Here is a 14,067-nt window from a genome sequence, read left to right on the forward strand (position 1 = left end):
TGATCTCCTATCTGCTAGTTCATTCCCCAAGTGCCTACACCAGTTGGAGCTGGGCCAGGCTGGGCTGAAGCCAGGAACTGGAAACTGAATCTGGGTCTCGCATGTGGGTGGCAGGCACCCATGTCGTGTCCACCAGTTGCTGACCCCCAGGGTGTGCATTAGCAGGACACTGGGATCTGAAGCAGAGCTGGGACTTCAGCCCAGCCACTCTGATATGGGATTGTAGGCTTCCTACTAAGTGACGCCTTAACTGCAGTGTAAAATGCCCAGCCCTAAACTCTACTCTTGTGTTCTCTGTATTCAGATAATAAGAACTAATATTCAGAAATATGTCATCACCATGCAGCAGTTAATGTCACAAGCCCTGAAATTTTGTATGACTTTTGACACACTCTCTCTGGAAATTTATTTGTGAAAGTAACCACAGATAGAAATAAAGATTGAACTGTAAGGATGTTCATGACAGTATTGTTTATGAAGGCAAACAAACTTAAGTATCCAGGAAGACAACACAGATAAATGAAAGATCATACATCCCCAATGGTCTATTATGCAGCAGTCATGAAAATCAGAAATGCACCGTGACAATAAAATATGCAGCATATATGAGGGATTTTCAACAAGTTAATGAAAAATGTGTATCATCTTTTAATACCATTTTCCCATGAACTTTTAAAAGTACTCTCATAGTGTTCAAATGAAAAAAAAAAAAAAAGGGAGGGGGAGGTATTGTGGTGCAGCTGGTAAATCCTCTACTGGAGACGTGTGCATCCCATATCAGAGTGCAGGTTCAAGTCCCAGCTCCTCCACTTCCTATTCAGCTGCCTTTAGTGTGTCTGGGAAGCAGTGGATGATGGCCCAAGTGCTTGGGCCCCTGCCACTCAGTGTGAGAAACCAGGAGAGAGTTCCTGGCTCTGGCTAGGCCCTGCTCCAGCTCATTTTCTTTCTCCCTCTCTACCTTTCAAATAAATAAACTAGAAAAAAGGATAACAGTACAGTGTGTATGACTTTTTTGTGTGTATGACATTTTATTTCCCAAAGTTGTGTGTGTAGCCAGGATGTATCCCTATAACAAGCAGGACACCTGTTTCTAAAAGATGAGCAGCAGGGCTGCCGTCTTGGTCACTGGAAAGTGCCCGGCCCCTAGCCTCTTCTGCTCACCCCAGTGATAGATGACAGGGTGGGGGAAGGGAGGAAGCCACCCCAGAGTGGTGCATTTGATAGCATGCATTGTTGGAATTGCCAGCACATGATGATCATAAAAAAGCAGGCTGACTTTTAAAGTTGTCTTATTTTTAAAAGAATTCTCTATAATCCCTTGTCTCCCAAGCTCAGGGCCACCCTGCCCCCATGGTTGGCTTCCTCCCATTTCCATGGCACTTGCCATGCCATGGCAGGCGCAAGCTACACAAAGTGCCAGGCTTAAGTAACGTCATTGTGAAGATTAAGAAAACTGCAAAATCTGATCCCCTATGAGATAGGACACGCCGAGAACTCCCACACACCTACCACATGACCAGTGGAATCGTAAATCCTCCACGTTGTCAGGCCAGCCCAGGGTCACGGTTGTGAAAGGATCCACGTATATACCAGGTTGAACATACACCTCCATGCCCTCCTTGCCATTCTGCAGAAAAATCATGCACTGGTGAGACACCCTGCACGGCTAACTCAGCTGTAGAGCAAGGGGCATCAATAGTGGCCACAGCGTAAGGCCTGGAGGAGACAGACCCTTGCTGATCCACCTGACTCCCCTTCCTGGGCTGTGGAATCAGGACCTCTGGGTGAGTAACTTTATACCAAGTGTGGCTCAGGGTCCACCGTGCATTCAAGTGCAGCAATAGAGGTCATCTGGGCCCGGGCCCTGTGCCTGATGCTTACAGATACAGAAATAGAGACCCAGACCCTGCCCTGAGGTTCTATAGGGAGGACAGGCCCAGAAGCCAGCTGCTAACTGCTACAGCAGAGGGGGACCCAGGGAGTTAGGAGACTTATGAGAACCGAGCAGAGAGGCAGAAGGTGAGGAATGTAAGCCTGGGGCCACCCACATTCCACACTCTAACCTCTAGCCAGTTCCTGGGCCTCTAAACTGTGCCTCCCAGGGTTGGAGAGCATCTGGTGCCTGGAGCTGCTGTGGATTCAATCTGCCTAAGGCAGTATCTCGAAGAGGCAGGGAGCAGAGCTGTGTGGCTCACAAACGGGATGGCAGAGTCGGGAAGCTCCTGCAGAGGATGGTCTTGAGACCAGAGGGGAGCAAGGGTTAGCTGGGGGACAGCAGAGAGCCCGCAGGCTCTAGGAAGAGGGGGTAGTGGTGTACACCGGAGACTTCTGCTGGGACCCATCAAGCGGCTCAGGCCTACTGCTTAAACCTGCAGGGCCTGGCCTGCAATAATGCAAACTCAACCTGAAATGGCTTCCCAAAAATGCAAACCTGAAAGCCATGTGACTGGGCCTCCAGCAGGCTCCAGTCTGGGTGGTTTTTAGCCACAGGCCCTTCTCATCCTGCCCTGCCAGGAAGCTCTCATTCTGTTTTATCTTCAAGTCCGCTTATACAGGTCACCTCTTGAGACCACATCTGCCAGGCCACCCTCTGTAAGTTGCTATCCCTGCACTATCCTTTTGGTTCCTGTTAGATGCTGAGCATACATGCTTGCTTTATGCTAATTTGCTTGTTTAACCTCACCCACTGAGCTCCCAGAAACAGGACCATGTCTGGTTATTTACCATTGCATTCCTAGCCCTAAGACCACACCGCGAGTGCAGCAGGTGCAGAGTAGGTCTCTGTCATTGAATAATGCACGCATGGACAATTTCAACAGCAAAGTGCTAAGGATTCAGTTGTGTTTTAAAAACTAAAGTACTTGTGCAGGTTTCCCATGAGCATTAAGGGCTACATGGTTCCATCTCAGCACTGTTTGAGTTGCCTGCAGCAAATGTCAATAGCTTGTCCTGTCTTCATCATTTAGCTAGAAATATTTTCCAATTTTCTCCTCTTTGACTCACTGTTTTTTTTTTTTTTTTAAGAAGTGTGCTGTTTCATTTGCACAATGACTAAGAGATGACTGCATAAGCTAATGGCTTGCTACCGACTTACAATCCTGTTACAGGTAGAGAATGTGTTTCTTTTCACTTCAGTCCTTTTGGGCTTCTTTTCAAGTGGAAGAAGCCTTGGGAGTTCCCAGTGCCCTGGCTATCAGTACAGACACATCAAGACTCAAAGCTAAACCAGAGTGCTTGCATATCTTGTGCTTGTGACGGTAAATGTTTAAGAAAGATACTCACACTCTCTTCTTTGGTACTTATTCGAGATGGTTCTTGGAGACCGGATGGCGCTGTGAACACAGTGAGAATGGGCGTTTATCTTTGGTGGATGAGTTAGGAAAGTCATCTAGAGGCAGAGCCAGCAGTCATGCTGAGGGTGCCCCAGGGGTCTCAGCCTGTCTTTGGAAATGGCTTAGGGGGAACAGAGGGCATATTTAGGTCATAGGGGAATGAGTCAGAAGCAAAACCAGCACGTCCACCACCAGGGCTAAAGAGAGAGCTCATTAATAGTTGAGGAAGTGGCAGCTGCTGCAGGGCAAACACAAGGCTTGGAGTCAGGCAGGTGCACCTGTGTGCTGCTCATGTCGCCTGCAGACTGAGGGGTGAGGTAAGAGCCCCGGCGGGCAGCATTTGTAATTCCCAGGGTGTAAATATTCCCAGGGTGGACAGCAAGCTGCCTGTGTAGCCGAATGCAGGGGGGAAGAGTTACGATGATTCTTTCTGAGTTGCCTCATCTGTGTGAAAGATGGCAGGTTATCTCTGTTTCTCAGCTCCCGGAGGAGTGCCTGTGTGCTGTGTGCACTAGTGCTCTGTAAACTATGCATCTGTGAAGAGTGGGAGTGTGCCAAGAAATAAGGGAAAGGCACACTTAGTTGATATGCTCTGAAGATATTTAAGTCATATGATTAGTGTCTAATTAAAGTGCTTCGATTAAGTTGGCTCTTACAGGTGTTCCATGTGAGTCACTAGGGCCTAGTGAATTGGATATGTTAAGATCTGGGTACCACTGAGTTTTAAAGAATGCTTTCCCAGTGAAGTCTCATGCACACGGTAACTTTGAAGGTATTATGGTTTGAATAGGATTTGGCTTTCCAAACTCCTGCAGACATTGAAATGCCAAAGCCTATGCCACAGTTGATGGATTCACGTTGATGGATTGTAGGTGGAGAGTTGATCTGGGCATCTGGGAGCCAGGGCCTGTGGGAAGTTTTGAGGTCGCTGGGGCCTTGCACTTGGAAAGTGATGCTCACAACAGGGCTGGGTGGATGAGCCTCCATATGCTGTGTTCTGCCCTCAGACTAATGGGGCACATGACCTTGGCCTGTGAACTTCCAAACCGTAATCTGCAATAAACCTTCCTTCCTAAGAAGTCCCTCTCGGGTATTTTAAAGTAACGAAAGGCTGACAGATGCAGAAGGTCAGCATAATTTCACTGCATGCATTGTTCCCCCTTTAGAATAACCAGGGAGCAAGGCACATCTTCAAAGCCCTGTTTGATGGGCCCCTCACTAGGTCCCAGGTGACAGTAAGGCCCTGGAATCCTGGGGAGAGGTTTTATGCCCCTTACAGAAACACCTTGCCTGTGACTGTGACATTCCCGACTTCCAAACTCAAGTTTGAGAAGGCATTCCTCACCAGCACAGTGACCAGGAAGGTGCCTGTAGGGCAAAAGGCAGACGATTAGGGCCTTGCTGTCCAACCTGCACTGAGACCAGTCACCCGGCTTCTGCTTCTCCAGGTCCCTGATGCCAGGGTCTGGACCTTCCACCCTCAGCATTTAATGAGCCCCCACTGTATGCCAGGCTCAGGGCAAGACTGGGGCTACAGAGGTGAAGGAGCATGGTCCCTGTCCCCTGTCTTGGTCTTGTTGTCCAGTAGACACACATGGACACATAGGACAGTAAGTGCTGAACCCTGGTAGGAATCAGTGTAGGGGCATTGTGGCCAGGGGTGGGCTCACTTCAACCGTTCATTGGCTGGAGCTGGAGCTAGAACTAAATTTAAGAGCTGGGCGGTGCTAGGAATCAGATCAGATTGGGGATTCCAGCAGAGGGCAAGACAGGTCAGATCTGTAAAAGGATCAAGAGTGGAGAGGGAGGGGGACGTGTGGTTAGAAGGTCCATCTGCAGGTGCTGCTAATGCCTGGGTCTCCCTTCCCTTCTCCCCTGTGGCAAAGCAGTAGTGGGCGGGTGCTGCCTTCTTCTGTCTCAAGTCCAGAGAAGGGCCTCAGAGGAGACCCTTCCTTGGGAAGCTTGGTGTGAGTTCGAGGTTGGGGACTTCCATGGCCAGGTCACTTAACGCCTACCCTTGAAGGAATGATCTAGGGCCAGGGGCTGGGGGCTTGGGAGGTGGAGGATGGGGACAGAGAGCCTGAGGGAGCAAAGAGCTGCATTTCTGCACCTGGGAGAATGAGCGTTGGTTGGTTTTAAGCCTAGGGATGGGTGAGAGTTTTCTATGGACCGGATGGAGGCCTTGGAGAGAGAAGGTTTGGGGAAAATGAGACTCCCACAGAGTGGGAGGTGGTCCAGGAGAAGCAGCATCTGGGAGGCAGTAGGCAGCTTTTTGAAGAGAGACACCATCCTTATCCCACGGGCTGTTGTCTAAGAGACCCAGCAGGGGGCCTCAGGAACCCGTAGAAGCTGCTATGGAGAGGCAGCTTCAAACACCTGCTGGCCCCGGGAGCCAAGTGCAAACCGCCAAGTGCAAACAATCCTGGTCCATCCTCCTTCCCTCCCTCCACTCCTTGGCCCCTGGAGTAATTCAAATCTCTGGGTCTCAGGGGATAAGGGGTAGAGTCTGCTTATCATCTAAGAGTGAGCAAAGAAGCCAGCAGCAAGGGCTTCCCCTTACCATTATCTGAGCAGTGGGAGACAAAGCCGTCCACACGTGGATTATGGCCTCCATGGTGTGTGGGCTTTCCAGTTTTGGTCACCTCTGTATTCTCCCTGCCCCAAGCTGGACCCACTGGTACTTGGCAAGGTCCCATGGTTTTCTCCTCAAATCTGTTATTGCTGCTGCTGTGTCTTTTGCCCAGGTCCCTGCTGAGAGCATGGGATGCCCACACCTGCCCAGTCTTACTCCCCTTCTGACACACCTGTGAGAGGCAGGGGATCTGTCAGCAGGGCCCTGGGCAGGCTGGAGACCCTCTCTACCTTCACACTGCTCCTTCCAGCTATGATGCTCATGTGCACTGGGACCTCCCCCCCTGGCGGTGCCTGTCAGTCTGTCCCCAGCCAGCACCCTCAGGACTGACTTTGTCTTTCTCTCCCTCACCCTTCCGTCTTCACCTCTCTCTCCACCCAGGGCAAGGACTGCAGTTCCTTTACCACTCTCCTCTAGAGATGTTGGGGGAAATCAGAATGCACCGCTCTCTCCCACTGGTTCTCAGTGGGTGGTTTGCAACCCCTGCACCCCCCAGGGACATTTGGTAAGGTCTGGAGACATTTGGGCTCTCATGACTTGGGGCATTGGTGCTACTGGTATCTAATAAGTAAGAGCCCATGTCCTCCAGTGCCCAGGACTGCCCCGACTAGAACAAGGAATCATCCAGCCACCAATGCCAGAAGTGCGGAAGCTGAGAACCCTGGACACTGTAAGTCCCATGGGGGCAGCCATCTCTGACTCTTCCTCTTTTGTGACCCAGGCTGGATGCTGTGAGCCATGTGCATGTCTGGGTCACACTGGGTAATGGACAGACATCAAGCACGAACGGGAAGAGGAGGGAGATTTGGAAGGGGAGCGGCCAGTCCCAAGTACCTGCCATAGGAACTGCTACACGGTAAGTGCCATGTGGCTCCCTGAAGCTCTCTTCCTCATGGGAGAAGGTGGCACTGGGTCCTGCCACCTCCAAGGTCACCTCCTCGGGGGTGCCACGAGCCACGGAGACGTTGATCACTAGGTCCTGTCCGAGCTCCAGGTGGTCGGAAGTCCAGGAGGCCTGCAGCCCCGACAGCGGCTCCAGGAGATGGACGGTGATGTTTCTAGAGGGTGCAGAGGTGGTGGTGTTGCTGGTGGCTCGGAGCTCCAGGTGGTGCACCCCAGGGCCCAGCAGTGCCTGGGCGTCCCTGTCCAGGGTCAGGTTGTAGGGTAGTGAGCCGCTCTGGGTGCTGGATTCAGCCAGGGTTTCGTTACCCAGAAGCACAGTGAAAGTCATTTCTGTTCCTAGGTGGGATAAGAAAAACGTAAGAATGGTGGTAACAGCCCTGACGCTGAGTGTGCTGGTGCAGATTCCGGAGGTAGTCTTGGGTATGGACACAGATATCAGGCAGAGTGTAAGCCCCTGCCCAGGCACTAACAGTGAGCATCTCTGAAGTTTGAGTTAATGAAGGACTTTTTTTTTTTTTTTTCTTTCTGGGATCACCTCTGTTTCTTTGCGTATTGCAGTTTATTTATACAGGTCATGTATCTCTGGTGAACTTAAAAGTTTGTGTTAAAAACAAAGCTTTTGGTTGCCAGGGCTATCCTGCAGTGTGGGTGTGGGAAGCTGGGGGAGAGTTGGGAAAGGCACCACCCTTGTGGACGGGGGCGGGGGCTGACGCAATGCCCAGGAATTAACCCCCACCTCATTTTAGTGGGGCTGCAGGGGAAGCTGTTTTCTTCACTCTGCACTGGTGACCGCCGAGACCCCGCTAGCATGAGCACACATTCTCCCCACCCGCCATCCACTTTAGGATGGGGTCTACCTCATAGTTTGGAAATGGTTGGTCTAACTGGAGGCCAGCTATTGTGGTTGACTCTTGAAGATTGATTTAAACCAACAAATTAAGACTCTTTCAAATAGATCTGTGATGATAATATTTCTTGTTTGGATGATGATGGTGGTGACGATGACAGTGATGATGATAATGGTGATGATGGTATTAGCTCCTTGAGGTCAGAAACCTTGACTTTCCTGTTTCAATTGTATTTGCAGCAGGAATAAATAACCAGAGGACTATTTTATATTACCCCAGATGCACGTGTCAGCTGGTGGGAACAGACAAAAGCCCCATAGCACCAGGTGAAACAACAATTATAGCTCCATTAAATTGGTGCCGGAGTGAGGCTCCCAGTGGTGCGTGAGGTCAACTGAGTAACATCCTTGAGTCCACAGCTCTGTGCTGTACCACTGACATCAACAGGCCTCTGTCCAGATCTCAAACTGGACCTCTGCCTCACTGAAAGATGCTGCGCTGGGTGAGGATGGCTCTGAGCCAGGAGGGTCTCCACTGAGACAAGGGGCAGTTTTTAAAATAACAATGGAAATGGCAGGGCAATGACCGACAGTCAGAATGGAGGTTCTAATGAAATCAGAATGAACACTGTTGGCCAGTCAGAATGGACACTGACCAATCAGAAAGATGCTGTGACCAACCAGAAAGGACACTGTGGCCAATCAGAATGGCCCCTCACCATAACAGCTGGTACAGCTATACCAGTGTGTTTAGCCCAGTATCAGCCCTTACTGGGACACCATGGCTGTGCCAAGCTGGTTGCCACCGGCTGCTCTAAGAAAAGCTCAGGCTTCCCTGGTGGCACTCCTGGACTCCCTCATTCTGTTCAAACTCCTCCCACGAGCAGATCCTTGAGATCTACTGTGGCCATGCACAATAGGGCCTCGGAAAAGCCAGGAGCTCTTACTACAAGCTGCTGACCTTGTGACTTTGAGAATACCTCTGAACCTTTCTGTGCCTCCATGTCTTCATCAGTGAAATGGGAACTGGTGTAAGTGTTTTTCAAAAAGTTCATGGAAACTAGAATGAAAAGATAAGTTTATTTTGTGCAAAAACTTTGAAATTCATGTGTACAAAGGGAATTTCAAGAAGTTCACAGAGATTGAGTCTTATGGAAAAGTAGGGGGCAGGTGTGTGGCCCAGCTGTTGGGTTGCCTGTGTCCCATATTGGAGTGCCTGTGTTTGACATGTGGCTTTGCTCCCGTCTCTCAATTCCTGCTGGTGTGAATCATGGAGTCAGAGGTGGTAACTTGTGATTGGGTTCCCGCCACCCAGGTGGGAGATGTGGGTTGAATTTCCAGCTCCTGACTTCAGCCTCTGGACCAGGAGTGTTGCACATACTGGGGAGTGATCAATGAGCAGATGGGAGCCCACTGTCTCTCTCTGGCCATGTCTTTCTTTCTCTTTCTCTTTCTGTCTCTGTCTCTGTACTTCTCAAATAGGTAAATAAATACATTTAAATGTATTTATTTTAAGGAGGGGAATAGAGAGAGAGAGAGAGAGAGATCTTCTATCTGTTGGTTTACCCCCTACATGGTCACAACAGTCCCATCTAGACCAGGCTGTAGCTATTAGCCAGGAACTCCATCTAGGTTTCCCTTGTGGGTGGCAGGGACCCAAGTACTTGGGCCTTCTTTCACTACCTTCCCAGGTACACTAGCTGGAAGCCAGATTGGAAGCAGAGTAGCCAGGACTCAAGCTGGCACATCAATATGGGATGCTGGCATTCCAAGCAGCAGCCTAACCCACTGGCCACATGTTAAACACTAAAGTTGCCTTTAAATTCCATTTGCATGATCTTTTGGAAGTACCTTTGTATGTACTGAGTGGGTCTGTAAACATAAAACATTTACAACAGAGTCTGCCACACACTAGATGCTAAATAAATGAATCAATGGTAGCTAAAAAACCAACTCAGTAAGTGATCCCCGCTATTACTGATGAAAGCCTGGGGGTTTCAGAGACAGGTGGCCCAGTTCCACATACTCACCTCCATCGAGCTCCACCTGAATCCACAGAGGGTCCCCAAAGACAGCCCTGCAGACAGGAACGGCTCCTGACTCGGACAGGCCAGAACAGCCCGTGACCCTGAGCCTCCCGGTCTTGTCTCTCAGGATCACCTGCTTCTCAGCTGTCACGTGCCACTCACTGGTCGTGCACTCGGCAAACACGGTGAATTCCCCAGGAGACGTGAACTGGTGGGTCACGCTGCTGGACAGACTGTGGGCCACATTGAGAAGCATGGCCAGCGTTAGGGAAATGGACACACACACACACACACACACACACACACACACCTCCCACCTCCCAGGCTGTGCAAAGCTGAAGAGATGAAGGAAAAGACACACCTAGCTCTCCCCGCAGTGAGGCTTACATAGAGCGGCCGGGAGCAGATGGGGACGGTAGAAACAGCACCCATCAGCCAGGTGAGCACATACTGGCTCCAAGTCCCTTTTCTGTCATTTTATCCCTCTGGGGCCCACACAGCCTCCCCTCTCTGTATCTTCGTGCTCCATCTGTAAAGTACTATCTTTCTCAGCTGTATTTCCCCCTCTGCAAAATGGGATCATTTTTAACATGGCAAAGGCTTTGCGCACTAAACTGACACATATGCTGTGACCCTGAATGGCAAACAGGCAGCTCTGAAGACTGAAATGACACCGGGAGCCATGCTCAAAGATAGCAAGTCAGAGCACCTGCTGCCAATCTGACTGGGCTGGCCACCTGTTAAAAAAATTCATTAAAAATCCCACATTTTTCTGGAGGATTTTAACAAGGCCCAGAACCTTCAGAACATATTATTCAAGATGTCTAAACACCATCCAAACTTCTTGATATACCAAATGTCAAGGGAAAATATAGTTCATAAAATTCAGCCTTGAGATGACTCAGATGTTAGAATTATTGAAGACTTTAAGTTGGTGATAACCATACTTCATAAAGTAAAAATAAACCCTCTCGAACCCTGGCTGCTCTCCTTCCAATCCAGCTCCCGGATAGTGAGCCTGGGAAAGCAGCAGCAGATGGCCCAGGTGCTTGGGCCCCTGCACCCACATGGAAGACCCAGAAGAAGCTCCTGGCTCCTGGCTTCAGACTAGCCCAGCTCCAGCCATTGTGGCCATTTGAGGAGTGAACCAGCAAATGGATGAGCTCTCTCCCTCTGTCTGTCTGTCTCTCTCTCTCTAACTGCCTTTGAAATAAATAAATAGTTCTTAAAAAATAAAAAGTGAGAAATCAGTCTCCCAAATTAAAAAAAAAATTAACAACACAGTACCTGAAATAAAACATTCATTGGATGGGTTCAATAGCAGAATAGAGATGGTGGGGGAAAAGATAGTGAACTTGAAGATAGATCAAATTACCTGCCTGGAGAATCAGAATAAAAATATCAAAATAATAAAAGGAACAGAATTTCAGCTGCAATATTAAAAGGAAAAGGCCTAATGGAGCATTTGAGAGAGGAAAGAGGTTGGTATAGAAAAATATACTTCAGGAAACAATGGCTAAAAACGTATGACATTTGACAAAATACACAAATTTAGAACAGATTTAAGAAGCTCAGAGATCCCCTAAACAGGGAGGAAAAATCTTAAAACTACACCAGATCAAACTGCTGAAAACCCAAAGTGAAATAAAAAAAATTAAAATTAGTGAGAAATAAATGACACATCAGGAAAACAGTTATCTGAACCACTGTAGCTTTCTCACCAGATAGCACGGAGGTCAGGAGACAGGGAAACACCACTCATTTCCACATTTCTGAAGGAACATCAGCCCCGAATTCTAGACCCAGCACAAATGTCTTCTGGGAGTTAAGGCAAAATAAAGATGTTCTCAGAAAAACTAGAATAATTTGTAGCTAGAAAAACTCTGGAAAAAATGCTAAAGGAAATTCTTTGAACTAAGGAGAAATGAAACAAACGTGAAGGAATCTTGGAGCTCTGGACATGCAGGAAGAGCAGGAGAAAGGCAGATATGTGGGTAAACGCGTAGACCGGATTGCTCTTGTTGAATTCTATAAGATCTGTATGGCTTTGAGAAGGGCTTTACGAGGTACGTGAATATCGCACACGACTGTGTGTGACAGTCGTAACACACAGCTGGCGATAAAGGAACCTGGATGCAGGTCAGCCTTCAGGATTTTACCTGAAGAGGCACAAGCTCACCTCTGCCCACACTGAAAAGCTGAGGACATGGGTCGTAATCCGTGCAGCAGCTCCCGAGAAAGAACGCAAAGGGGCACGGCCCACACCAATGCATCAGGTGAAACTGAAGATTAGAGACATTCACATAATGTAAAAGGAGGTAGGAAAAGGGAGCAGAGAGAAAACACGTGGAGGAGGCCAACAAACAGATAACAACAGCAGACCCACATCTGGCTATGTCAGCAACTGCATTAATTATAAATGGTTTAAACACATCAGTGATTATGCCAGCCTGCATTTAAATAACTAAAACCCTATCAAAGCACCGCCTTAAATATAGGGATATAGTTAGATTAAAAGAGTGGAGATATATCAGCAAACAGTTACCAAAGGAAAGTTGGAGTGGGCATTGTCAAATCAGACCATGTGGATTACAGAACAAGGGAACAGTCATTCTCTAAGGAAACAGCAAAATTCGGTCTGTCTCCCAGCGATCTCCTTGGAAGAGGCACTTGCAACTCTGTGCCAAATGGAATCGCCCAGGACCAACAGGCAGAGAAACGGTTCTTTGCTGGTTTCTGTCCTAGGCATCTCACCCCAGGGAAAAGACAGAAAAGTAGTTTTACAAACCATGCCAGCAAAGGAGAGAGATACTCACAGCAGAACCAGAGAGAGAGAGAGAAGTCAAAAACCCATTCTATGACCCCGAGACCCAGCAACTCAAGCATAAGTCAGGCATCCAGAGCATATACTTTATGATGCCATTTCTGGGGGTTTTAATCCCATGATGCTGGCAGATCAGGCTGGCAGTTCGTCACAGGTGCTGAAGAGGCTCGGGGGGGAGGGGTCTCTGCACGGCTGCTCATGTTTTATTGCTCAGCTGTGTGCTGCTGATGTGTGTGTGAATTCGTTGTGTAAAAATATGTTGAGCTATTTTTTTTTTTTTTGCACTTTTCTGTCCATGCATTATCCTTCGATAAAAAGGTTAAAAGTTAGTCCCGGACTCCATCACCCACTGATCCGCCCTCATGGCTTTGCTATTTGACTTCCATTTGCGGCACATTTTCCTTAAAGGGAAAGCTCATGTTGCCGGTCTTCTCTCATAAAGCCCGGCCATCGGGAATGCCTGTGTCACTTTGTTCTGCCACTCATGAGGGGCCAGCCAGCTGTGTGATGAAACCTCAGACCGAGCAGGGCTTTGGGAAACCGGAGAGCTCGTCTTCCGGGGATCCTCTGGTTACTTGCACGATCCAAGTTCTCTGCGGAGCTCTCTCTACCTCATTTCCCTTCCACACGATGAGGGCGGCCCCAGTGTTGGCAGTCGGAGTTGTTGCAGGGGTGGGGGACCCCTGAAATCATTCGGTCTGGCCCTGCCGAGGCAGCTGTAGGCAGGACTCGAAATGCATGCATAGCAGGCTCGTTTTCTAAGTTGATCATTTTTGTATGGCCTGCAAATGATGTCATAAATATAGAAATAGCCCCTGGGCAAAAGCCTCTCCACCCCTGGATAGTTTGAATGAGACAACAGCTGAGGGAGTATCTGGTATACCATAAACCCAAATCTTGCAGCGTTTCTAATAGGATGATGCGGTGTGCCGTTTAGCCTGCTGAAATACGAGCATTGATATTTGAGAGTACTGCAAAAAAGTTCATGGAAAATGGAATTTAGAAAGTTTGTTTTGGTATATAATTTATTTTATTATTTTTTTAAATCTCTGCATCTGGGGCTGGTGCTGTGGCGCAGCGGGTTAACACCCTGGCCTGAAGCACCGGCATCCCATATGGGTGCCAGTTCGAGACCCGGCTGCTCCACTTCCAATCCAGCTCTCTGCTATGGCCTGGGAAAGCAGTAGAAGATGGCCTAAGTCTGTGGGCCCCTGCCACCTCGTGGGAGACCCGGAAGAAGCTCCTGGCTCCTGGCTTTGAATCGGCGCAGCTCTGGTCGTTGCGGCCAGTTGGGGAGTGAACCATCACATGGAAGATCTCTCTCTCTCTCTGCCTCTCCTGTCTCTGTGTGACTCTGACTTTCAAATAAATAAATAAAATCTTAAAAAAAAATCTCTGCATCTTAAGGGTCTTCAAAAAGTTCATGGAAAATGCACATTACAGCTTCAGCTCTTCTCTCTGGCTCTCCTTCCTTCTCCGCCTCCTCGGCTCTTGGGCTAGAA

The 14,067-nt window shown here is 48.8% G+C and overlaps 2 protein-coding genes across 6 annotated transcripts in view; one reads left to right on the forward strand and one right to left on the reverse strand.

Annotated features, from left to right (window-relative positions):
- The window catches only part of LOC100357827 (polycystin-1-like protein 2), a 100,651-nt gene that overhangs the window by 63,574 nt on the left and 23,010 nt on the right, over positions 1–14,067 (reverse strand). The window contains exons 6-10 of the mRNA XM_089318838.1: positions 9,745–9,974; positions 6,799–7,203; positions 4,623–4,700; positions 3,283–3,332; positions 1,510–1,627 (exon numbers count right to left, since the gene is read on the reverse strand). Of these exons, the coding sequence (XP_089174964.1) occupies positions 1,510–1,627; positions 3,283–3,332; positions 4,623–4,700; positions 6,799–7,203; positions 9,745–9,974 (881 nt within the window). The remainder of the gene's footprint in view (positions 1–1,509; positions 1,628–3,282; positions 3,333–4,622; positions 4,701–6,798; positions 7,204–9,744; positions 9,975–14,067) is intronic.
- Positions 1–14,067, forward strand: part of BCO1 (beta-carotene oxygenase 1) — an 83,878-nt gene that overhangs the window by 1,986 nt on the left and 67,825 nt on the right. For 2 of the 5 annotated variants that reach the window (XM_089318836.1, XM_089318833.1), the window contains exons 2-4: positions 1,634–1,784; positions 3,025–3,107; positions 6,686–6,820. The gene's annotated coding sequence lies outside the window, so the exon portion shown is untranslated. Of the gene's footprint in view, positions 1–1,633; positions 1,785–3,024; positions 3,108–3,556; positions 3,650–6,685; positions 6,821–14,067 lie in introns of those variants that run through there. The other 3 variants (XM_089318834.1, XM_089318832.1, XM_089318837.1) reach the window with 2 other exon arrangements.

Source organism: Oryctolagus cuniculus, chromosome 18 (genome assembly GCF_051225735.1).
Source record: "Oryctolagus cuniculus isolate XC-2025 breed Fujian yellow rabbit chromosome 18, ASM5122573v1, whole genome shotgun sequence".
Taxonomy (NCBI): Eukaryota; Metazoa; Chordata; class Mammalia; order Lagomorpha; family Leporidae; genus Oryctolagus; species Oryctolagus cuniculus.